The following is a 22456-nucleotide window of genomic DNA, read 5'->3' on the forward strand; positions in this document are numbered from 1 at the left end:
TCAAGTCCGGCCTGCGCCGAAACCTTATTTGTGGGCGCACCTTCCTCCTCGACATCGCCCTCTTCCCTCCTTGGCTTGACTCTCTTACGCGAGGCGCGATTCCTGCTGCTGGCCTTTCTTTACATTCTACTACCTCTGGGCAGCCTGTTGGATTCAGACAAATTCGGGGGCATTGCCAGGGCCGAGTGTTTCTCTCCTGTCTACCATGGACGTCGCGCATATCACAAACGGCTCGAGCCAGCAGCAGCAACGGCAGCAACAGCAGCAGCCACAACAGCAGAATTCCTTGCCGCCCCCTCTTCCTCAGCACAGTGGCTCGACTATCAATGCACCATTGGATCGACTTCCGAACCCGACTACGTCTATGAGCTATGTTCTTAACTCGCCAGTGTCGACAGCTCCCAGCATCTCCTCATTGTTGCATCAGCAGCCAGAGCGCTTGAGCCCTCAATCGCAAACTTCATCCCAGCAACAGCCGCAGTCCGCAAATATGACTACAGCAAAATCGATCGGTGACCCTGCCCAGGATACACAGCATCAGCAAGGGTTTTATGAGTTTAGTAGTTCACGAGAGGAGTTGAGCGATCCAAAGCCTCCAGGGACTCGCAAACGCCGACGTATCCCCGTCTCGTGCGCCGTCTGCCGCCAGCGCAAACTAAAGGTATCTCCTAAATTCTATATATTTTGTTTCGCATTCTGAAACAGTGGGTGTCTTCTATATTTTTGCGGGATCTAACTGAGTCAATTTTGATTTCGAAAAGTGCAATCGCATGCAACCCTGTTCTGGATGCGTCAGGCACGGTACCGTAGATCTTTGTGTCTACGCCGTCAAACCATGGATCGCGCAAAATCTACCAGGCGCAGTAGCAACAATATCACCTTCCTCATCGTCGTCCTCTCCCTCCTCTGTTCCTGCTACTCATCTTCCGGATAATTATGGCTACTCGGCAGCCATCCCTGGCACGCAAACATTTTCAATGACCCGATCTCCTGGGAAAACATCACAACGGCCATTGACTGATAGTCCGATGCACCAACAGAATCAGCAGCATTTGTCTGAACGGCTTCCGGGATTACAAAGATCACCGCAGCCGGGGTCTGTTGCGTTGCCGAGCTATTCCAACTCTCAAGTCTCTCATATTTCGAATCAGGATAGTTATAGGACGGCAAGTGCCGTACAGAGCATTCAAGACGAAATCGCGGGCGTTCAGAAAGCTACGAGTGGACTATCAGGTGGAATGGCTCCACTTCAAGAGTACAATGAGCTCAAGAATCGGATGGAGCGTTTAGAGAGTATGATTCAGAGATTTGGAGGCAGCGGCGGTCAACTTCTACCGGGAAACAATAATGATCATTCTATCAAGCTTCCGCCTATCCGTGACGATCTACAGTCCTCAGCCTCTGAGGGGCCGGCGGTGAACTCGGAGAGCCCACGGACTGGCGCTACGGCAGGGACAGCGTCCCAGCCATATGTGTTCGCACCGGAGCCTCGATTGCGGGCACATGTTACGGTGAAGAAGAACCGATTTTCATTCCATGGTCCCTTTACTGCTGTGACTGCATGCAAGCACGATGCTTATCTAGCGAAGTATATGGCGTGCGATGACATGAAGAAAGCAAAGAGTCCCTTCAAGAAGATGCTGAAAGAAAAGAAGCATTCTGCTGGGAGGCCCGGGAAACATGAACAGCTGGCGCCTGAGACTGAGGAAATGATCCGCGAAACCCTGGACACAAATGCAGATCTGGCAAAGATGTTTCCAAGACTAGAACATCGAGATTTATGCGAATATCTCATTACTCGGTTCTTACAAACGATCAACCTGGTATTTCCGATCGTACACCCGACCTCCTTCCGAGCGGCTATGATGAAGTACTGGGAACAAAAGTGGAAGTTTCAGAATGGGACTGCAGCTAAGCCTGCTCCCACCGACACAACCTCCAAGGCTTATGCGATGGACAAAAAACTTCATAAGCTCAACAAATGTAGCTCGCAGCGCAAGGAGCATATGCGCGGAACGGCTCTCATGGCGATCTTGCTCAAGCTCGGACGGATGGCTTGTGGACCGAACTGGACTCCGTCAAAGGCAGGATTTGACGACAAATATGCGCCTCTGTTTGAGTATCGTCTCAAGGACTTTGCGTGGAAGTGCTTGAATGAGACTTCGTATCTACAAAAATCAGATTTCGTCGCTCTGCAGGTGCTTCTTGGTATCCGGGTTCATAATATGCTGGCGAGTGAAGTTACAGAGGGGCCCGATACTTGTGATTCTGGCTCCTTCTCTGGATTGCTTTGCCAAGTTGCATTGACTATGGGCCTACATCGTGATCCTGATCAGTTCCCACAGGTTCCTCCTGATCTTGCTGATGCATGGAGGATAATGTGGGCCGAGATACTGTCAGTTGATACTGATCGATCGCTATGTATAGCTGTTCCTTTTGCGATAAGCACAGAGATGTCAGATACGCTGGTCGATAAACTACGCCCGTTCCAGTTAGTTGCTACGGCTAGCGAGCAACCATCTGTCCACTTCCTACACTGCAAAGTTCAGTTCAACATGCTCGCGCGAAGTATATTATCGCGCCTTCTGCTGCCTGATTTGGAGCTCCAAAAGACGGAGTTTGATCAGCACATGGCATGGTTGTCGGCATTTGAAGAGAAGAATCTCAGCTCGTTTCAGCTACTTGTTGAGATGATCAATGCTGATACAGATCCTGCTGTATCAGGCCCACAAGATTCATATGATTTGACCCAGAAGTATATTCTGCAGTTGCAATTCTTGCGTCTGCAATTATCGCTTCTACGAAGCTATGCTCCAAAAGATGAAGCAGAGCAAAGAAGGGTCTTTATAGATCGGCTGAGATGCGCTGAGAAGCTTCTTGATACAATCGTGACATGCACTCGTCGGCCGCAGTTGTTTTCAGGATTCATGCCGCTGATTATTCCTCTGTCGCTGCGACATTTTCCAGCACATTTGATTACTATTTACATTGGGATTTTACGACAAATTGGAGAGCAGCCAGCTTCGGTTGCAGGACTGCAAGGTATAGTTACGGATGAGAACTGGCGGACGCCGGATATGGCGTTTAAATATGACGATCGAACGGTTTGTGACATCAAGAGACTGTATCAGACCGCTAGCAAGATTTGCAGCTGGATTGAGTCCGAGAGTGAGACCAACTACTCTGCGCTACGGATGTTTCCGTTGGCAAGGACATATCTGGAAGCGTGCAAGGACGCGATCAGCAAAGGAGGCTCGTCAGCTTCAGTGTCTTCAAACCAAGAAGCGTCAAATGAGATGCCGTTGACCGAAAGTCCAAATGCGGGTCTGACTGACGACACCGGATCGCTGGTGTCGCCAAAGGAGGGACAAGACTGGGCCGACGCGCTGACTACGTTGGGACTCGATCCGGCAGAGGACACGGTCTCGTTGATGGGTGACGGAGCGATTGGAGAGTGGTGGCATGACTGGAGCGTTGCGGTCGAGGATGCATTGTTTGACGATATGGATATCGAACATATGCCGATAGGAGCTGGAGTTGTATGAGACATGTAGTAGGAGTTCATGATATGCGTTCTGAACAAATAGTTAGGAGTTCATTGTGTTTCCGAGTGCAGTAGAGTCCGAGTAGGGTTTTTACAATATTACACAATATGGCCCACGATACCCTAAACCGCAAGATGGAGGGGGATGCTTGTAACTTTAATTTAGGCTATTTCTACCGACGAGGTCAACGCAGGCGAAATCTAAAGCAGTTCGGGATTCTATCTGCCGTGAGAAATGTTTCTATAGAGAGATAGCGTAGAAAAGTCAATTGGTGAAGATGTGAAAGTCTACGTTACTGATGCGAGCTTTTTGTCAAAAAAAGGATGATTCATATTTTTACATTAGAAATTATTATGTGTAATCTAACAATGCTCTCTAAGATATTAAGTAAATTACATGGCGAGGTATCCAAGAACGGCAACGACGGCACCCAAGATTCCAGTGGTAGGGAGAGCGTTTCCAGCAGCACCCGCAGTGCTGGAAGAGGCAGCGGCAGATGAGGTAGCGACGGCGGAGGAGGAGGCAGCAGCGGTTGAGGAGGCGGTTGAGTTGGAGGAGCCTGAAGCAGTGGAGGAGGCAGCAGCAGAGGTAGCGGTGGAGGAGTGGTGGCCCGAGGCGGAGGCTGAAGAAGAAGACGAATCATCATCGGTCTCGATGCCGGCAGCCTCCTCAGACGCAGCGAGCGAGCCTAGCCAGGCGTCGGTGGAGATTCCAGTCGCGTTGACGCAAAGGGAGGACGAGCTGTCACCGGAGAGGGTAAGAGTGACATCGGCGCACTAATTGATGGTCAGTATTGTCTTTCTGGACGATAGAAGTGGTAGAAGAGAACTTACGTTGTAGAGTTCACCGTCGTCGGAGAGGTAGATGACCTGGATGGTACCGTTTAGGCTGTCTCCGTCCCAGAAGTCACCCTCGAAGTCAATCGAGGGAAGGCAGAAATTGCCAGAGCCATTGATCAACAGGGGGTCGACGATAGTGTAGTTGAAGCTGTCAGCGTCAACACAGTCGTTGCCAACGCAGAAGTTGACCTCATAGCCTGAAGCAGCGTGCGAAGAGGTAGTAGCGATTGAGACACTGCCAGGGTCTAAGCTTGAGCGAGGAAGGACTACACTGTTCTTTCCTCCGCAGGGGCTGGAGGTCTGTGTTTCGTGGTTCGCACCGCGGGATTCGGGGAAAGTGAGGGTGAAATGAGCGAGGGCGGGTGCGGCCGAGAGCGCGAGAGTAGCAGCGATGGTGGAGAAATGCATTTTGAATGTTGTTGTGGGATTGATATGACGATGGAGGACTACAAGAAGAACCGGGCAGCTGCAGGAGTTCTTATAGTCGAGCCCGCAGCAGCCGCATATTTGCTCTTTTTCCTGCCCGTTTTCCTTTATCTCTTTCTACGATCTTTTTCGGGTAATTTCCGTCTTCCTCGAGCCTTCGTCCACCACAACAGACCGCATGCGAGGCTGTCAGGAATACGCCGGTCCCGTTTAGGAAGTATCAAGCCACCGTGCGGCTTACAGCACCGCCACGGAATGAGCAAAAAACGAGCAAATTTCCAAACTCTAAAAGACCCTGCGCGAGCAAGTCTCCGCCGGAAGTGAGAACGGACTGGGTCGATAGCGATTGAGTCGAGATCAGATGCGGGGATCAGATAGGTGTTGGTCGAGAGATATTCAATCTAAAAGAGTCGCAAAAACTACTGAAAGCACCAGCAATGACGAAATGATGTATTTTAACAAAACGAACGAAAACCCAAGTCTAGAACCATAGCAAAATCAAAAAACCAATACTGCATCATCCACTAATGGGCCTCAAAACTAGACGCAAAACGTCCCAATAGCAGTTCTCCAAGAAGGATTCCACCGAGAATCGAGAAAAAGTAGCCAAGGTTGAAGGACATGGCAGCAAGCATGAGGAGATATGAGATAGCGGAAAGGAAGAACTGAATGACTGAAAGCGGGACGTCGATCGAGACTCTCCACGGCCGCGCGTGTGTAAAGTCGAACGGTCTTGGGACTTGGCGACGCTGCTCTGCAGAAGTTGAAGCTCCACTTGCTGCGACGTATTTTTCGAGATCCGAGTCCTCTGGCGGGCTTGCAGCTGGCACTGCGTTCACGCGCGCCCGAGCGACGAGGTAGCGCTCGGTACGGTGCTTGATGACGTGGGTTGCTCTGTAGATGACTGCGAGCACGATGAGGAAGATGCAAGCTCCAACGTACTGGCCGCGGTTAGACGGAGTCCAGCCAGTAGCGAGAAGGAAGTCCTGGCTGTTGGCGTGGAAGGACATGCTGGTCATGTCCATTGAGCTGCTCGTACTGGACATGTCCATTGAGGATGTGGTGGTCGACATATCCATGTCCATTGTTGTTGAGGTCGAAGACATGTCCATGTCCATGTCCATCGAGCTGGAGGTAGTCATCGCCATCGCTGTCGACGTCAGAGAAGAGACAGCCGAGGAAGTGGCCGACATGACCATGGAGGTGGTTGACGATAGCAGGCTCGACACTGTGGTAGACGCGGCCATGACCATGCTGGTGGTGGAGTCCATGTCCATGTCCATACTTGAGCTAGTGCCCATATCCATTCCTGACATATCCATTTCGACTGTAGAGGTGGTTCGGATGTGAAGACGATAGAGAGATGAAAAGCGGTGAGCGAGACGAACGGAAGGAGTTGAAGCAGCCGAAGAGATTTCTTTTGAAAGCCCGCCGCAGCCCAACACTAAACGCGCACAACAAACAACTGCTCAGCGGCTCAGGCCTTTTTATCCTCTGCTATTTTGCTCGTTCTTTCCGCGCAGATTGTCTTTTTCCCTCTCTGCAATATAAAATGTAACTCATATTCGCGCAGTATTCCAATAATGTACATCTCTTAGCTCTCTGCAGCGCAAATCAGTCCACTCCGGTCGAGACCTTCCCTTTTGTAACTGTGGCAGGTTATTTGCTCGCCCTTCGCTCGTATTCGCGTTGTGGCGCAGGTGAGCAAATATCGCACAAAACTAGTCTAGTGCGGCTCATGCGGCTCGGTTTGTGCTTTATCGGGACAAACTTTAATCATTTGCTCGCCTCAATCCAACCCGCCGAGCAGACCCCACCGGCTCCCTTTTTTTTGCAGCTTTCTTGCTCGGTTATCTCTCTTTTTTGCTCGTCGCTGGTTATTTGCATTGCATTTGCTGGACCGCTTTTTTTTTTCCGTTTCTACTAACCATCTAGCTGTCTTCTTCCTTCTCGACTCTCCCCGCAGTGTCGCTATGTCTTTGCAACTACTGCCCAGAGACTCTTTCGCGAATGAGCCAGGTGGAAGCAACTACACGGCCACCAACGGCCCTTCCTACACGAACCAAGGCCAAGGCCAGTTCAACCTAGATGGCACTCCGCGTCCTGGATACATCGCGAAGATGTACTGGGCTGTCATCGGGGCCGTCCTTGCCTTTGCGTTCTTGCTCAGATTCATAGACCTGCTTCTTGCTCACCAGCGGTATGTTACTTCCTCCTCTCAGAATGAAGAAGATGGAATACATCTGCTAACGAGCAATACCATCTCCAATAGACTGCGTTCTCGTTCTGCAAAGCCGCGTCTGTTCTTCATTCGCGCATATGCCTCGCTGACCGTCGTCGGCCGCGTTCTATCCTATCCTACACTTCCGTGGATTCAACGCTTTCCCAACCTCGTCCATTTCCCTTCCACTGGTCGTCTTATCATGGCCCTCTCCTACTTTGGCCTTCTCATCGGACTCTGCTTCTACAACCTCCCTCGATCGACCTCTGCTGAATGGGAGCAGGCAGGCTACAGAGCAGCATGGCTGGCAATTACCCAGATTCCTCTCATCACCCTTCTATCTTGCCGTCGTTTGACCGTCATCGCCTTCCTCACCGGCTCCTCATCCAGCGTCTCGCTCAACTTTTTCCACCGATGGGTTTCGCGTGGATTTTTCATGATTGCTGCAATCCACATGTTTTACATGATGAGATATTACGAGTCCTTCAACTATCTTTCTTACCAGCTCAAGACGGACCCCATCACTAAAGATGGTCTGAGGTCGTTCTGCATTTTGGCTTGGATTGTTATCGTCACCAGCGTGCGTCCTATCAGACATTACCTCTTTGAGCTGTTTTTTGTCAACCACATAGCATCGGTGATTGCTTTCCTTGTCATTCTCATGAGACATACTCCGACCTACGCGCATGTCTACCTTTGGATCTCGATTGGCATTATTGTCGCTGACGCCGCACTTCGCTGGGTGCTGCTTTTCATCAACAATGTTTCAACTCGAGGACTTAAGTACCGTGCTACGATTACCTCTATCGCAGACACAGACATGATGAAAATTAGTATCCCTATCGCCGGTTCTGCACGACTGCTCCGCTGGAAGCCAGGCCAGTTTGTCAATCTTTCTTTTCCGACATACGGCCCTCTCATGTCTCATCCGTTTTCGGTGATGTCGACTTCTGATGATCAAAGCCTAGAGTTCATCGTCAAGAAGAAGACCGGAATCACCCGCTGGATTCACAAGTCTGCGGCAGCTCGCGCTTCAAGTTTTAATTCCTCGCCCGAATCCTCCTATGCTTCAGACTCTCTGCGGTCAGATAAACGAGGATCGACGTCTTATAATAGTGATGCAGAGATGCAATCAACTGCCATGTCATCCCTAAGCGGATTGACGCTCCCGGTCTTGGTCGATGGTCCTTATGGAGGCTCTCCTCGAGACTTGAAGCAATTTGCGTCGGTCTTGAACGTATTTGCGGGAGTCGGTGCTACCTATGGACTGCCGGTTGCTAGAGGTTTACTACTAGATGCTGCAAAGGCAAAATCAGTTGCGCTGAAAAACATCGAGTTAGTCTGGATCGTGAGACAATATGCTGATGTGTTTGCGTTCAAGGAGACTCTGCAGCTGGTGAGTGATGCATATGACCTCTGCGACAAGTCAATACAGCTCTCCATCCGTATCTTTGTCTCTGATATCTCATCCCTTCCCGCTGACGGCGAAGACGAAGAGAAATCAACCGAGAACTTTCCTCCATGTGTCACCATAGTTCCCGGCAAACCTAACATCCGCCACGTTCTTGCGGATGCTATGACTACGGCGTCACCGTTCGGAGAGCTGGCGGTCAACGTCTGCGGTGGACTGCGATTGGCTGCGGATGTCAAGAACTCAACTGCTATTTTGCTAGATGCTCGTGCTGCACATACTGGCAGTAACGGTACTGCCCAGAGCTGCTATGTACATGTTGAGCAGTTTGAGGGTTGATTCTTTTTTCTTCCAAAGATAGCACTTTTTTGTTTTTTTTGCGTTTCATTGAGGAATGAGTAAATGGGGTTGTCTTTTGTCTTTGCGTATACGGTGCATTGGGTTGCTTCTGGTTTGGGATTTGTATATAGTAACATTACATACAGTCTGTTCTACTACTTGCTAAACTCTTTCAGCACTCTCTCCACTTCCGCCACGAAGTCCTTCTTAAACTCTAGGTCCTTCGTCCATGACATGTGAATTGCGTTGATCTCGCATGCGGCGATTTCCTCCATCGTCCAGCCAGTCTTGCCTTGTACATCAATCACGACTTTCTCCTTATATCTGCACATATACGCTGGGTCATCACTGTTCAGGCAGAACGGAATCCCGGTCTGCTTTATGAGCTCTAGCTTTCGGAACACTGATTCCGGACCGAGGTGCTTTGAGTAACCCATTGGGCAGAGTGTGAGTCCGAGGTTTGACTTCTTTATCAACTCCAATAGCTCCGGATTATCGGCGCAGTTTAGACCATGATCGATTCTATCTGCGCCAGCGTCATATTTCGGTGTCAAAAACAACTCAGTGGGACCATCGTGGTTGCGAGGACCTCCGAGTTTCGTAGCGACGTACGCGATGTTTGCATGGCAGCCGGGCTGGTCAACGTCGCAGTGGGCTGTGATCTTCAATCCTGCCTTACGAGCGGCCTCAAAGACCTCGTCAAACTTCTGCGGCGGATGGCCGTCCTCGTCTGAATCGAGACCGACGCCGATGATGTCTTTCAGGTATCCACCATTTACAGCTGCCTTCCATGTCTCGATCGCGGAATCGGCGGACATGTCCCGCAGGAAGCAGAGGATGTACTCGATGCGCACATAATCCGGTTTTCCCTCATGCAGCTTCTTTTCATCCTCGCGTGCTTGCAGGAGGCCCTGCATCACTGTCTCCAAGGGAACACCGCGGGACGTGTGTGCCTGTGGGTCAAAGAAGACCTCGGCGTACCGCACGTTCATCTTTCTCGCGCGCTCGATGTACTCCGCCGCCATACCTCTAAAGTCTTCAGGCGTAATCAAGACCTCCATAGCACCGTAGTAGTTTGCCAGAAATTCGCGCAGGTAGTCACTGCCATCCTGGCCTTCCTCGTAGTCGTAATCAGCAGGATAGAGTTCCTTCTCGAGGACAGACAGGGAACTGATATTGTTTGGAAGAGCGATGTTGTTACGCTGAGCGCAAAGCAAACGATGCGCTGGTGAAAGAGTTCCTTCGAGGTGAACGTGGTGCTCACATTTGGGCAGGGCGTGTATAAAGCAGTCCATTGCCGGTGGAGTCGGTGCAGGAGGGCGATAAGCGATATCGTGGGGGACAATGGATTTATTAACTGCTGAATGAGTTGGGACGATGCGGCTCGTGCTCCTCCAACTCTATTCATCGCTGTATACTCTTCCACAAGGTGAGTATCCTGCAGCTTCCTGCCAAACTACATTGCAATACAAGATGTTTAACAGCTTAGAGGCACTTTGCAACTCTGACAATGAAAATTCAACACAAACTGGACATAAATTGGCAGTAGAACGAGGGCGCCAACTCTGTCCCCATTATAGTATAAATGTACTCTGTTTATGCGAAGTCCCTATTTTGGCATCATATACACCTCTCATACAAACCTGCTTTTCTCCCAAGCAAAAAGTTCTCTGCGGCGCTAAAATTATTTTTCAACACAAAAAGCTTTCTCTGATCTCAGCATATTTGTGCAGAAACCACTTCTACACTCAGCATAGTGTATATTCTCTTCTACTCATTATTGAGTCTACTTGTACAAGATGGTAGCCAAGAAGGCAACAAAGAAGTTCAACAAGAACCACCTGAAACACACGCTCGAGCAGCGGAAAACGGTTCAGGCATTCAAGAAGAAAATTTCAAAGGGCCACAAGAAGCCCAAGCACCGCGCCGACGAGGAAAGCTATGTTGGCAAAGACGCGAGCGAGAAGAAGGCTACTCGCAAGAGCTCTGAGCCTGCCCTTGGAGACAAGAATGCGTCTGAGTTGTTTGCGACTGGAATCGAGGACGACGTCGAGGATGCGTTGAAGACTGCTTCTGGTAGTAAAAAGTCAAGGGCCGCTGTTGAGGATGATGCGGGCGACTTTACTCAGTTTTTGGATCAGGAAGATCAGGATCTTTTGCAGGACGGTGATGACAGCGAAGACGACGACGGGCAGGAACCAGAGGACGAGGAGTTGCTTGCTGGTGAGGATTCCGACGACGAAACCGAGAAGCCTGCGAAGAAGTCCAAGAAAGCCGCCGCAGCTGCAGCTGATGATGATGACGATAGTCAGGAGCTTACGCGTGCGGACGTTGCGCGCTGGAGAAAAGCGCTTGACGAGGAGTATTCGTTACGAGCGCTCAAGCGGGTCGCTATTGCCTTCCGCGCTGCGGTCCATGTTGGTCAGGACGATAATTCTGCTCAGAAATTCAAGTACACAATCACCGATCCTCAGGTGTACAACGATGTCATTATGCTCACTCTCACTCGGCTTCCAAATGTGCTCCAGCACCACATTCCAATCACCGAATCACCTGCCGGTCGCAAATCGGCGGGCCGAAAATCAGTCCCGCTCAACAGCAAGAAATATCAGCAACTGTCGCCGATCCTGAAGTCTCTGTCTGGAAACTTGCTGGTTTTGATGTCTGGACTGACAGACTCGAAGACCATGGCAGCAGTGTTGACTGCTGGTGACCAGCTTCTGCCGTATTTTGTCGGATTCAAGAAGTTTGTGAAGGAGTTCATCAAGGCGGTGGTCGATATCTGGAGCACGGCTACCGATGAAGGTACGCGGTTGATGGCGTGGGCGGTTATCCGCTCTGCTGCGGAGTCGGACAAGAGCATGCTCGAGCTTTGCTTGAAGGTATGTATTGTACATGCTGTTAGAAAGTTTTGTGTCTGGTAGCTAATATTTATATAGACGTCGTATGCGGGCATGGTGAAAAACTGCCGTCATACTAGTGTGCACACGATGCCAATGATTCTGTTTATGAAGAATACGGCGGCTACCTTGTACTCGCTTGATCCGGAGACGACTTATCAGACTGCGTTTGATTTCATTCGCCAGCTTGCTATCCATTTGCGCAACAGCGTTGTGCACAAGACTAAGGATTCCTACAAGTCTGTGTACAACTGGCAGTACATCCACTCGCTCGATTTCTGGAGACGTGTGTTGTCGCTGCAGTGTGATGTCGATAAGGAGGCTAGCGATGGAAAGGAGAGCCATATGCGACCACTCATCTATCCCCTGGTTCAGGTGATGCTCGGAGCCATGAGATTGATTCCGGCGGCGCAATATTTTCCTCTGCGGTTTATGCTGTTTCACTCTCTGCTTGACCTTTCGCGTGACACTGATGTGTACATCCCTCTGATGCCCGCTATTACGGAGCTGTTGACGTCGACGACGGTTACAAAGTCTGGAAAGCCGTCTACTCTGCGTCCGTTTGACTTTGAGCACAACATCCGGGCAAACACTGCGTACCTTGGTACGCGAATCTATCAGACCGGCGTGTGCGAGCAGATTGTGGAATGTGTAGCAGAGTTCTTTGGACTTCATGCGAAGAGCATTGCGTTCCCCGAGCTTGCGGTGCCGTGCGTGCTGACGTTGAAGCGGTACGCTCGTCGTCGCGACCGGATGAGTTCGTTGGCTGACAAGTCCGGCCGAAAGGGCGGCAAGTCGCATCAAGAGAATTACAGGTTCCACAAGCAACTGCTTGAGGTGGTTGAGAAGATTGAGGCCAACAGCAAGTACATTGAGGAGAAGCGGAAGAATGTTGAGTTTTCGCCTACGAGTTTTGAGATGGTTGACGCGTTTTTGAAAGATATCGAGTGGGAAAGCACTCCGCTGGGACAGTATCTGACGGTGCAGCGAGAGGTGCGGGAGGAGAAGATGCGGATTTTGAGAGAGAGTTTGAAGCATGAGAAGGAGGATGGAGAGGGACGGGGTGATAACGAGGAGGACGTGTTTGAGGACGAGGAGGATGATGAGGATATAGATGATGAGGCTATGCCTGATGCGCCGGATAGCGATTAGAAAGAGAGAGTATAAAGTGTCTGATAAGTGAGTAATATAAAAGTCTTTCTTGTTTATGTATGATATTCTATCCCAGCATTTTGTAGAATGCTTTATATGCATGGTCGATGTCAAAGAGCAACTGCCGAGCCTGATCGTCTGTGATTTCATCCGTAGCTTTCATTGAGTTGAGTTTGATGAGCCATTCGACGATTTTGGCCCTGCCGTCGAAATCCTGGGTAGTGACAGCGTTGAGAGAAGTCATGAGCTCACCAAGGAGCGGGTGAAGCTGATCTTTAGCTTTATAGTTCAGTTTGAGGGCGTCCATGAATGTGATGAAGTTTCCGGTGGCATCGGCAGCGGCACGGGCAGAGGAGCCGCCTGTGGGTGCAGGGGCGGGCTGTGGGGTGGAGGACTGTGTGGGGTAGTAGGATAGTTGCTGCTCTGGTGGTTTGGAGACGGGATGCTCTACTGTAGCCGGAATGCCCACCCGTAGTCGAGCAATAGCTGATGGGTAGCTGATCTGTATAGTAAATCAAGGTTAGTAAGAGGAAGTGGGGATGGAGGTGAAGGTATCGTACATCATATTGGGCTTTGAATGAGTCGAGATCTTTAAATTCAGCGGCAACCTCGGCCGACTTCAAGATTGTGCTATACTGAGCCAGCAGCCGCGAGCATATCGGAGTGTACTCCTGCTGTGAGATTGTGTCCTTGACGTATGCTTTCTCGACAAAGTCGAGGGTGACGATGATTGCGTAGATCTCGGCCAGCGACTCGTAGAGGTCTCGCTGGGCGGGCGTGCGGTAGAGCCGGGCCTCCTCGTCGAGGGGGATGCGAGAGCGGAGGGCGGCCGAGGACACGAACGAGGCGGACGAGTACTGCGTCGGTGCGTATGGCTGCGTCATGGTGCTGCTTATCTGCCTATATTGTGAACATGCAGCGAGCGAATGCGGAAGCCGAGCGGCCATGGAGGAGCGGTGTCTTATTCTGGGTGCGGAAGAACCGAAGAACCCGAGGAAGCACGCGGCTGTGCAGATGAGGCAGTAGCGAGTGTGACAGCGTGGCTTTGGCTTCTTCTTTGCGCTCCTCCTTCCTACCACGCTCGCTGTTCTCTCCTCCTCTTGTTCCTCTTCCCCATCTTCCTGCTTCTCTTCGCACTCTCCTCTACCTCTCCTCTTCCTCGTACTCTCCTTGACAGCTCAGCCATGGCCTCTTCAGAGACCTTGGCCGACCGCTCCGTCGTCAAGCATCTCAAGGAGGAGTTTGTTTCCGGCCTAACTGGCGGCTCCATCCAGGAGATCAACATCGTCACCCTCGTCGCCCTCGTATGTCTTTTATTCCTTGTTCTCTTGTTCTTTCAGTTCTTCACATCTTGTTTTGGCTTGTTTACTTACAGATCACTCGTCTTAGTCCTCATACGCCGTCTGGTGTGCCCTGCAGACGCGCTTTGCTTTTTTCGCTCGCTCCTCCTCGTCCTCCAGAACCCCCTCGCTCCCTGCACTCATCGTCGACTTCTTCCTCAACTGGGTCCTCCTCCTCTTCTCAATAACAATATACGCCTCTCATCCCTTTGCATTAAACCTCCTCATTCTCGCCCCCGTCCTCGTCATCTCACTCGGCTTCCGTTCCCTCGTCGCCGTCCGTCAGCGCACTACCCAGACCATACTAAAACGTCGCGACCGTCAGATCCGCAACGCTGCTGCCGCCTCAATACCATACGATGTTTCCGACAGTTCAGCGAACTCACTCAACTCCTCGCTTTCTAATCACCTCATCTCCACCGATTCGCAGTCGCCAGCAACTTTTGTCTCCTCCTCGCACGCGCCCCTGACTTCTTCTACCACAACCACCTCCTCATTCTCCAACTCATCGACTTCTGCCCACCACCCCCTTGTCTCCACCTCCCCTTCCTCATCGTCATCTTCTTCTTCGATCTCATCAATGTCTGTCGACGCGTACCTACCAAGAAAATCCTTCCTTACCACCTACCGCGCCGGAATGATGGTGATCACGTGCATCGCTATTCTTGCTGTCGACTTCCGAATATTCCCCCGCCGCTTCGCCAAAGTAGAGACCTGGGGCACTTCGTTGATGGATCTTGGAGTTGGAAGTTTTGTGTTTTCTATGGGCCTTGTTTCGGCGCGCAGCCTGCTAAAAGAGAGGTTTTTGAAGACAACTCCCGGAATCGGCGAGCAGCTCGTACGATCAATCAGGCAAGCGGCTTCGGTTTTGATCTTGGGTCTGCTCCGCTTGATCCTTGTCAAAGCTATTGACTATCAAGAGCATACTTCCGAATACGGCGTTCACTGGAATTTCTTCATGACCCTCGGCCTGCTACCACCTATAGTCACTTTGCTCAACTACTTCTGGTCCGGCGTTAGCTTCTCCTCCGCTCTATCCCTTCTCGTCGGCATCATCTACGAAGCCTGTCTTGGTTTCACTCCTCTCACCAAGTTTATTTTGACTGCGCCCCGAACTGGACTGCTTTCGATGAACAAAGAAGGGATATTCTCTTTCTTTGGTTACCTTTCGATTTTCTTGGCTGGTCAGACTACTGGATTCTATACCCTACCTTCATCACCAAAGTACATCAGATTCCCATTCATTTCGAGGATACTAGGAGTTGGATCAGGATCTTCAAGCGGCTCTATAAATCCCGTCGTCGCGTCTCGGCGGTCGATGCTTGCTTATCTGATAGTCGCAGGCCTAGGGCATGCGGCTCTTTTCCAAATCTGCACAAAAGGGCTAAACCTTAGCGTTTCGCGTCGGATTGCCAACCTTCCTTACGTGCTTTGGGTTACATCATACAACATCATGTATCTGCTGATGTATCTCCTCGTTGAATTCATCTTCTTTCCAATCTCCGATCACGCGCCTGTCAGTGAAGTCATCAAATACGAGGAATCAGTCCCATGGGGTCTCGAGGCAGTCAACGACAACGGACTTGCCATATTCCTGCTGGCAAACATCCTCACCGGTGCTATCAACCAGGCAGTCTACACATTGAACGTCAAGAACTTCAAAGCATTGCTCTTGCTCGTCATGTACTCTGCTGCCTTGGCTGGCACAGCCGGATTGATGAAAGTCAAAGGGTGGAAAATAAAAATATGAAAGTTTTATTCTCTCTTACCATTTTTGGTGTTCTTTTCTTTTATTTCATTGTTTTTCCCGCACAGTCAGTATCGCTAGCGAGGGTCAGCTGGCTTTAAAAGTATCATATCTCTGTTTCTATATCTTTCGCCCTTCATGACTTGTTTTTCCTTATTTCCATCTGTAATCATCTTGTATGTATTTAGGAATTCCTTTTCTTTTTCTTTCGATTCGATTTTATTCTTCGGTTAGTCTTTATTATTCCTGGGTCTTCTGCGTGCATCGTTTTAGTGTGCTTGTCCCTTTTTTACTTCGTCCTTGTTTTTGCAAAATACACAACAGGGCGCTGCAATAGTTCATTTTGCAGCACGACGGTCGGTTTTTCGTTTGTTCTTTTATCTTTCTCTTCTTTTCTCACTTGATCATCGAGAACTTTTTTGATGATGCTGCGCGGAGATCCCGTATGTACAATCTCCATTGAAATTTGTGAATCAATCCTGTTGGTTTCGATTATACTGTATATTACTCCAAAAAATGTTAAAATATTGCATACCAAATCGGTTTATTAGTGAGTACAATAAGTATATATATAGCTACAGCTGACAACTAACAAGTGCCACACTCGACGGTGAGCGCACCTATACATTACTTTACTGACCACTTTGCCAACGGCAACGGTATCACCAGAGCATTTCACCAACGCCAACTCCAAGGAAAAGAGAAAAAGACAAGAACGAATACCGGAAAGCAGACAACAATCAGCCGAGTAAAAGGAGACTCAGCGGATCATCATCACTTTGGCAATGTCTTTTCCTCCTGACGCCAGCGATCCACCCATCACCGCGCTCGAAACTTTCTTGCCAATCTGCTCAAAGACCTTCCAGAACTTCAAGTTCTCGTCACTGGCAACTGTCGCAAGCGTAGAGCCATCAGGCGACAACGCGCTTCCGAGGATACGCGTGTCATGGCCCTGGATCTCGCCGTTCTTCACAAGCGTGGGATAACTCCAGATAGACAAGTTGTTGTCTGGGTAGCCATGGCTCGAGACGATCTCCTTGTACGTTGTGCTCCACTGCAGAGACGTCACTTGTGAACCCGCATCGATGGAGTTCACTCGGGCGCCGGTAGTGCCGTTCCAGAAATGGATCTGCTTATCAAAAGTACCACCACCAGTCGCGAGCAAGTTGAGCTGCCACGGACACCACGCCAATGCCTTGACGGCTGCCTTGTGGTTGGTCTTGGTAAACTTGGGAGTGCTCGAGCGCGCGTCCCAAATGTTAACAAGATTGTCGTTGCCTCCACTCGCAAGCTGGCTACCATCCGACCGCCACTGCAGACCGCAAACCTCCGCCTCGTGGTTGACAAACTCCGACACCTTGTGCTGCGCAATGCGAACATCATGGTTCCAGATAGAACCATCGCGGCAACCAGATGAAAGAACATGTCTATCCCACGACATAACACCCACTCGTGCAGCATGACCTGTCATCGAGCGCACCTTTTCTCCTTCTTCCACATCCCAAATTTGCACATCACCATCCGACAGACCGACGGCAACATAAGCACCATCTCCCGACCACTTGAGTCCCGAAATGTAGGTATCCGGCGTTGTGCGCAAGAGACTTGACACGCTTCCAGACTCGGCATTCCACACGTAAAGGTCTCTGTCCAATCCAATAGCAACCTGGTTATTGCACGACCAGTCAAGCAGGTTGAGGTAGTAGTCATCCCGAATTCCTGGAGCATCGAGAATACGCTCAGCATTCGTGGGAAGACGACGACGCAGCTGCGCGTTGACGGCCGGCTTAAGAGGGCGGTTGTATTGGCTGCGAAGATCGATAGGCTTCTTCGACTGAGGGGCCTCAGGCTTGAAAGTGAGAATACGCTGGTTAAGCGCAAATCCACAAGCCTCGGCAACAGACGACTGATACTCGTAACTGTTTGTTGCCGACGAAGAAACGGACGATCTGGTAGAGCCATTGCTGCTGCTGCTGCTATTGTCATCCTCTAGCTTGGTCATGGTGGTAGACGAGCTGCTCCGGCTAGGAATAAATCTGTCGCCCTGAACAGACGCCCGGAAGATCTGCTTCTTGGCAATACGCTTAGGTGTGTTTGCGCAAGACGAAGGACCAGTTCCGACCAATGTTGTATCCGGCAGATAGTTGTCAAGCTTGAGAGGCGAGGGAATCTGCTTGTGGATGCTAGTCTTTGGGGAATTGCGACGAGATCCACCAAAGTAGGATGACGATAGAGCTGCATAGTTCCGGGGAGTAAGAGGCGAGGAATCCAATCGAGATTGGCGGGGAGTGCAGTGTGCTGACCGACGGGTCTTGACAGGAGTGCTGAAACTCATCTTTCCGTTTTTTTTTTGTAAATTTAGGGAAACGGTTTTCTTTCAAAGTGATTTGCTCGAATAGGACCAGCCTGAACGAAGAAATCGATAGTATAAAAAAAAGTGGTTGTAGAGAATCGAAGACAAAAGGACAAAGACCAGCTTTGACGATTTGTAAATGTAAAAAAGAGAAAGAAGAAGAGAAGAAGCGCTCGAGAGTGTAGAGAGAAGAGAGGTGAGGAGGAGGAAGAAAAGAGAAGAGGAGAGGGAAAGAGAGGAAGAGGGTTAAGAGGCGGGACGGCGCCGCCAGTGTTTACTATTGAGGGTTTTCCACTTTGGGACTAGTAATTGGTTGCCACGACAACCGTTAATAGAAACCCTAACGCGCTCTGCTCAATGGCAAAAATTTGAGATATCAGCTTTGAATTGTTTCTCGTGTTTGATGCTGCTGCTGTTGTTGAAATAGGTCAAATATGCGATGACAAGCACCAGCAGCTCGTCTTCTTTGCCTTCGGGGACGTCAACTCCGCTCTCGTCAGTGGTCTCGTTGCCACTTTCGCTTCCGTCGCGCGTATTCTCTCCTCCAGCAGCTACTCATGCTCTCGACCTTCCAGCTATAAGGCAGAAGCCGTCCACAGAGGATCTTGTGGGGGTACTTAGCGCATATGCTCCGAAAGTTGGCTCGAACTTTATCCAACAGGAAGTCATCACGCCTACCGGATTTCTTGACTGGCTCACAAGACTGGTGGGGTCTGGTTTAGACTGGTTACCGAACGACGACGACCGCGATATCGTGCTTGACCTTGCGTCGAAGCGGATTTCGGAGCAGTGCGGGCGTGCTGCTGCTCCGAGCATGACTCGTGAGTTTAAGGTCGGTGGACTGAGTCGATCAATTATGCTTACGGAGCCCAGTTTGACGGCAGACTCGCTGGGACTCAAGACTTGGGGTAGTTCGCTTTTGCTCGCTCAGAGAGTCGCTGATGGACGGCTGATGACGGCGCTTGGTGACATGAAGAAGCGGGTACTGGAACTTGGTTCGGGGACGGGCTTGGTGGGCATCACTTTTGCCGCGTTGGGGTACTCTGTGCTTCTTACAGACCTGCCCGGAGTAGTGGCTAATCTGAGCAATAATCTGCAGTCGAATGAGCAGCTGTTTTTAGATGAAGAAGGTGGGGATGACTGGGATTATGCAGTGGAAGAGATCGACTGGACGCGTCCTGAAGACTCAAAGGCGTATAAACGACGCGAGAGGTTTACTACCGTCGTGGTTTCGGATCCAGTGTACGAGGTTGGTCAGCAGGTTATTTTGGTGAACGCGCTGCGCAATTTCCTAGACTTTGACGATGCAGATGCAACAGTCATCGTGCAGCTGCCACTACGAGACAAGTTTAGCGACGTGCGATCGCTCCTGTACAGTCTTCTTGCTGAGGAACTTGGGCTGGTGCCTGTTGTTGTTGAGAAGGAGGCAGGCGTCGATGATTTTGGACAAGGCATGTATTTATACAGTGTTTGGCGGCTTAGACAAGCCGTAGAGACCAAAGGTCTTAAATCAATAGACTATAGAGAAATAGAATGATTATACGCCTCCATACAATTTTAAAAATAAGAAAAGGAAAAGAAGAACAGGATAGTGCTATCTGCGTTTTGGAAAGGGGTCGGTGTTACTCAGGACCACGATGCCTTTTTCTCTGGAGATGTAACCCTTCATTTGACCCTGGTAGATCATGACTGCACACCAGCACTCGACCTGCTCGTCATCAACATCGATGCCGATAGCATGCAGTCCTTCTCTGAAGGTCGCGACCGGCATGCGCGAGTTCCTGTCCTTTGCGCGATAGACCATTTCAAAAAACCGCGGACGGACAATCGCACTGCGGGTTTTGAGTAAAGTGAGGTAGAGTCTGCGTTTGATGAGTGTGGCTTCCCGGGCTGCAAGATGAGACTCGTAAGCGCGGAGGTCGCCGCGGCGGACGGCGGCGAAGAGCGGTTGGTAGAGTCGAGCGAGATCAGGGAATTGGGTCCAGACTCCGGCTTGGGGAAATTGACGACGGAGGAGGAGATGAGTCGGTATGAGATATAATAGTATACGTTGCTGGTTTCGGATAGATTTGCGGTGGCAGAGGTTTAACGCTGCCGAAAGATGTTCTTCGGCCTTTTCGTAGTCTTCTTCGACGAATGCAAGGATGCCGACGTAGTATCTGAAAGTGACAACGTGAGCCTTTGGGTATGTCTCCAGCGGAGGAACATCTCCGGCGGCAGAGCTAGAGTTGAGAACGCGCAGTGCTGATTTTGCGAGAGAGAGCACGCCGAGCTTGAAGTAGACTTTGAAGAGAACAGAGAGAACAAAGTAGATGCCTTGTTTTCTGGAGCTCTCGAGCGGCGAGTTGCGGTCATTCAGGCAGACTGTAAGTGATCTATTGATCGTTCTCGCTGCTTCTTCTAGCTTTCTCTCTTGCTTTTCTGTGCTGGAATTTTGGCTGTTGCTCTGGTTCTGTAATATTGTGTCTGCTTCGACGGCAATATGGCGTAGCTGTTGCGTGATGGTGTAGAGAACTGGTAAGATCCAGTTGTCATTTTTCTCCACGACTCTATTAAAAAGCCTGGTACGGACATCGCGTTAGCATTACTGACTGTCTGATAGATAATAAAAGAAAGGCATACTGAGTAAGAGTATTCTGTTCACGGTATGCCAGCACCGGATCCCGTTCGATCTCATATAGATACGCGACCAGACAACTTCCAGAAGCAATAGCCGCCCAATCTTTATTTTTGACTGTGCTGTGTGCAACTGTGCTGATATCAGACGCCGCGGAAAAGGACGAGAAATTGCGGACTGCAGAGAGCAGGTCTTTGTTGTCTTTGGAGACCAGCAGCGCAAGATCGTGGCCGGATCTGGTTTTCACCGCCCGGTTGAGCTTGGCGAGGTAGGCTTCTAATGACATTGTCATTTTTTGGTATTTTTCCTTTTGATTTTGGCTCGCGGTTGAGGTTTGCTGGTGTTGAATCGAGATGAGATGAACAAAGAGTTGAAAATACAAACAAACTGGCGGTGGATGAGATCAGGTGCGGCTCCAGAGCTTGAAGACAGTGAAACTGGCTGAATGACCGTCTGTAATTTACGCCCTGCTCTTCGGAAGCAGATGATTCTTTATGAAATATAGAAATTGTGTTTGAAATGTTTACTTTCTTTGTTTTATACTGCAATAAATGCGAATCATAGTCTACAATGATCTACGGTTAAGAGTTAAATTAAGCCAAAGAACAAGCGCATTTGGGAATATCATGGCGGGACTCACACCGGTTCATTGATCAAGACTATAAAATAAAATCAAACACACAAAGAACACCGAGATCTATACGTCAAGTATATGTAAAGTGAAGACTCAAAGAGTCAGAAGAACAAAAGAAAAACATCACAGAGCTCATAGCGATCATGTTGACTCAAATCGATAGGATATAACAACGATAGAACCACTAGTCACGAAATATAAAATTACGACCTTATTAAAAAGGCTCGATCAAACAAACAACAGAGCACAGAATAAAACAGACAAGAAAGTACTTGATCTTGTTCAGCCCCCACAAACAGCCGTTACCCAGCGCAGCAACAGCATACCACAGCCGGACTGGGATCATGACCGCAACAAGACCGATGCAGCTAACAATTATATAAAACACCGGTCCAGGAGATGGAACTGAGAAGCAAAAGCGTGGCTTTTTGTAGCTGCGGTTGTCGTGCCTTCGGCGGGGTGAGGACGTACTCTGACTAGAGTTCTCGTCTTGAATAACTCGCTCATCGTAAGTTCCAGACTGACGAGCATCTTGAGAGGTCTCTGAATTCGGTAGATTCTGGATATTATTGACAGATCCAACAGGCTGCAGAACAGGTGGAGCAGGTGTCGAGGAGGACGAAGATTTGAAACAGCAGCTATTTCTTATCGCAGCAAGCACAGAATTCGACTTGCGTTTAACTGAACGCAGAGGGGTATTCTCGCTCTTTTCCACGCACTTCTCATTTGCATTACTTCTTCGCTTCATGTTGGGTATATTCTGACTGCACTCAACAACAGTTTACAATATTCAAAACCGAGCCGGGCCAGATCAAAATCATTACAATCAAACCACGTGACTATATCTCAAGATGATGACTAAGTGCGGCTCAGGCATCGGGCTAACGCCCAGACGCCTCGACATTATCTCCGGCTTTGTTCCTCCCTTTCTT

The 22456-nt window shown here is 49.9% G+C and overlaps 12 protein-coding genes across 12 annotated transcripts; 5 read left to right on the forward strand and 7 right to left on the reverse strand.

Moving 5' to 3' along the window:
- The first annotated feature begins 81 nt into the window (after window positions 1-81).
- On the forward strand, window positions 82-3867 carry BZA70DRAFT_278683 (uncharacterized protein). The gene is made up of 2 exons (XM_064912626.1): window positions 82-661; window positions 762-3867. The coding sequence occupies exons 1-2, from the start codon at window positions 206-208 to the stop codon at window positions 3543-3545; spliced, it is 3240 nt and encodes a 1079-aa protein (XP_064767950.1). The 5' UTR covers window positions 82-205; the 3' UTR covers window positions 3546-3867.
- BZA70DRAFT_278686 (uncharacterized protein) lies at window positions 3852-4884 on the reverse strand. Its single transcript, XM_064912627.1, has 2 exons — window positions 4379-4884; window positions 3852-4321 (listed from the first exon to the last, which is right to left on the reverse strand). Exons 1-2 carry the CDS (start codon window positions 4790-4792, stop codon window positions 3938-3940), a joined length of 798 nt encoding a protein of 265 aa, XP_064767951.1. The 5' UTR covers window positions 4793-4884; the 3' UTR covers window positions 3852-3937.
- On the reverse strand, window positions 4885-6421 carry BZA70DRAFT_278687 (Ctr copper transporter family-domain-containing protein). Its single transcript, XM_064912628.1, has one exon. It carries the CDS (start codon window positions 6130-6132, stop codon window positions 5335-5337), a length of 798 nt encoding a protein of 265 aa, XP_064767952.1. The 5' UTR covers window positions 6133-6421; the 3' UTR covers window positions 4885-5334.
- A 157-nt stretch (window positions 6422-6578) lies between these two features.
- BZA70DRAFT_278689 (uncharacterized protein) lies at window positions 6579-8917 on the forward strand. Its single transcript, XM_064912629.1, has 2 exons — window positions 6579-7010; window positions 7083-8917. Exons 1-2 carry the CDS (start codon window positions 6784-6786, stop codon window positions 8779-8781), a joined length of 1926 nt encoding a protein of 641 aa, XP_064767953.1. The 5' UTR covers window positions 6579-6783; the 3' UTR covers window positions 8782-8917.
- On the reverse strand, window positions 8918-10139 carry BZA70DRAFT_278691 (adenosine deaminase). The gene has a single exon (XM_064912630.1). It carries the CDS (start codon window positions 10074-10076, stop codon window positions 8937-8939), a length of 1140 nt encoding a protein of 379 aa, XP_064767954.1. The 5' UTR covers window positions 10077-10139; the 3' UTR covers window positions 8918-8936.
- Window positions 10140-10483: 344 nt separating this feature from the next.
- Window positions 10484-12876, forward strand: BZA70DRAFT_278692 (Noc2p family-domain-containing protein). The gene is made up of 2 exons (XM_064912631.1): window positions 10484-11663; window positions 11721-12876. Exons 1-2 carry the CDS (start codon window positions 10581-10583, stop codon window positions 12831-12833), a joined length of 2196 nt encoding a protein of 731 aa, XP_064767955.1. The 5' UTR covers window positions 10484-10580; the 3' UTR covers window positions 12834-12876.
- Window positions 12877-12900: 24 nt separating this feature from the next.
- Window positions 12901-13717, reverse strand: BZA70DRAFT_238454 (vps28 protein; the record flags this gene model as incomplete). Its single annotated transcript, XM_064910447.1, has 2 exons — window positions 12901-13335; window positions 13394-13717. 2 exons carry the CDS (start codon window positions 13715-13717, stop codon window positions 12901-12903), a joined length of 759 nt encoding a protein of 252 aa, XP_064767956.1.
- Window positions 13718-13845: 128 nt separating this feature from the next.
- BZA70DRAFT_166764 (GWT1-domain-containing protein) lies at window positions 13846-16066 on the forward strand. The gene is made up of 2 exons (XM_064909836.1): window positions 13846-14137; window positions 14223-16066. Exons 1-2 carry the CDS (start codon window positions 14018-14020, stop codon window positions 15921-15923), a joined length of 1821 nt encoding a protein of 606 aa, XP_064767957.1. The 5' UTR covers window positions 13846-14017; the 3' UTR covers window positions 15924-16066.
- Window positions 16067-16435: 369 nt separating this feature from the next.
- On the reverse strand, window positions 16436-18478 carry BZA70DRAFT_278695 (WD40-repeat-containing domain protein). Its single transcript, XM_064912632.1, has one exon. The coding sequence runs from the start codon at window positions 18253-18255 to the stop codon at window positions 16681-16683; it is 1575 nt and encodes a 524-aa protein (XP_064767958.1). The 5' UTR covers window positions 18256-18478; the 3' UTR covers window positions 16436-16680.
- A 181-nt stretch (window positions 18479-18659) lies between these two features.
- On the forward strand, window positions 18660-19810 carry BZA70DRAFT_257467 (putative methyltransferase-domain-containing protein; the record flags this gene model as incomplete). The annotated part of the gene is made up of 1 exon (XM_064910823.1): window positions 18660-19810. Exon 1 carries the CDS (start codon window positions 18713-18715, stop codon window positions 19808-19810), a length of 1098 nt encoding a protein of 365 aa, XP_064767959.1. The 5' UTR covers window positions 18660-18712.
- On the reverse strand, window positions 19811-21374 carry BZA70DRAFT_310803 (uncharacterized protein). Its single transcript, XM_064914933.1, has 2 exons — window positions 20896-21374; window positions 19811-20834 (listed from the first exon to the last, which is right to left on the reverse strand). Exons 1-2 carry the CDS (start codon window positions 21180-21182, stop codon window positions 19868-19870), a joined length of 1254 nt encoding a protein of 417 aa, XP_064767960.1. The 5' UTR covers window positions 21183-21374; the 3' UTR covers window positions 19811-19867.
- Window positions 21375-21515: 141 nt separating this feature from the next.
- On the reverse strand, window positions 21516-22450 carry BZA70DRAFT_278698 (uncharacterized protein). Its single transcript, XM_064912633.1, has one exon. The coding sequence runs from the start codon at window positions 22270-22272 to the stop codon at window positions 21739-21741; it is 534 nt and encodes a 177-aa protein (XP_064767961.1). The 5' UTR covers window positions 22273-22450; the 3' UTR covers window positions 21516-21738.
- Between the last annotated feature and the right edge of the window lie 6 nt (window positions 22451-22456).

The sequence above is a fragment of the Myxozyma melibiosi genome, assembly GCF_037950935.1.
Source record: "Myxozyma melibiosi strain Phaff 52-87 chromosome Unknown BZA70scaffold_6, whole genome shotgun sequence".
Classification (NCBI taxonomy): domain Eukaryota; kingdom Fungi; phylum Ascomycota; class Lipomycetes; order Lipomycetales; family Lipomycetaceae; genus Myxozyma; species Myxozyma melibiosi.

What these genes read in the sequence shown, in the direction of transcription:
- BZA70DRAFT_278695 (XM_064912632.1), bottom strand. Translation starts at nt 18,255, where the DNA reads ATGAGTTTCAGCACTCCTGTCAAGACCCGTCGGTCAGCACACTGCACT.
- BZA70DRAFT_278692 (XM_064912631.1), top strand. Translation starts at nt 10,581, where the DNA reads ATGGTAGCCAAGAAGGCAACAAAGAAGTTCAACAAGAACCACCTGAAA. An exon ending in TGCTCGAGCTTTGCTTGAAG is followed by an intron (nt 11,664 to 11,720) that starts GTATGTATTGTA and finishes ATATTTATATAG; the next exon opens with ACGTCGTATGCGGGCATGGT.
- BZA70DRAFT_278686 (XM_064912627.1), bottom strand. Translation starts at nt 4,792, where the DNA reads ATGCATTTCTCCACCATCGCTGCTACTCTCGCGCTCTCGGCCGCACCC. An exon ending in ACGACGGTGAACTCTACAAC is followed by an intron (nt 4,322 to 4,378) that starts GTAAGTTCTCTT and finishes ACCATCAATTAG; the next exon opens with TGCGCCGATGTCACTCTTAC.
- BZA70DRAFT_166764 (XM_064909836.1), top strand. Translation starts at nt 14,018, where the DNA reads ATGGCCTCTTCAGAGACCTTGGCCGACCGCTCCGTCGTCAAGCATCTC. An exon ending in TCGTCACCCTCGTCGCCCTC is followed by an intron (nt 14,138 to 14,222) that starts GTATGTCTTTTA and finishes CACTCGTCTTAG; the next exon opens with TCCTCATACGCCGTCTGGTG.
- BZA70DRAFT_278683 (XM_064912626.1), top strand. Translation starts at nt 206, where the DNA reads ATGGACGTCGCGCATATCACAAACGGCTCGAGCCAGCAGCAGCAACGG. An exon ending in GCCGCCAGCGCAAACTAAAG is followed by an intron (nt 662 to 761) that starts GTATCTCCTAAA and finishes GATTTCGAAAAG; the next exon opens with TGCAATCGCATGCAACCCTG.
- BZA70DRAFT_278698 (XM_064912633.1), bottom strand. Translation starts at nt 22,272, where the DNA reads ATGAAGCGAAGAAGTAATGCAAATGAGAAGTGCGTGGAAAAGAGCGAG.
- BZA70DRAFT_310803 (XM_064914933.1), bottom strand. Translation starts at nt 21,182, where the DNA reads ATGACAATGTCATTAGAAGCCTACCTCGCCAAGCTCAACCGGGCGGTG. An exon ending in GAACAGAATACTCTTACTCA is followed by an intron (nt 20,835 to 20,895) that starts GTATGCCTTTCT and finishes TGTCCGTACCAG; the next exon opens with GCTTTTTAATAGAGTCGTGG.
- BZA70DRAFT_278689 (XM_064912629.1), top strand. Translation starts at nt 6,784, where the DNA reads ATGTCTTTGCAACTACTGCCCAGAGACTCTTTCGCGAATGAGCCAGGT. An exon ending in CTGCTTCTTGCTCACCAGCG is followed by an intron (nt 7,011 to 7,082) that starts GTATGTTACTTC and finishes CATCTCCAATAG; the next exon opens with ACTGCGTTCTCGTTCTGCAA.
- BZA70DRAFT_278687 (XM_064912628.1), bottom strand. Translation starts at nt 6,132, where the DNA reads ATGGATATGTCAGGAATGGATATGGGCACTAGCTCAAGTATGGACATG.
- BZA70DRAFT_278691 (XM_064912630.1), bottom strand. Translation starts at nt 10,076, where the DNA reads ATGGACTGCTTTATACACGCCCTGCCCAAATGTGAGCACCACGTTCAC.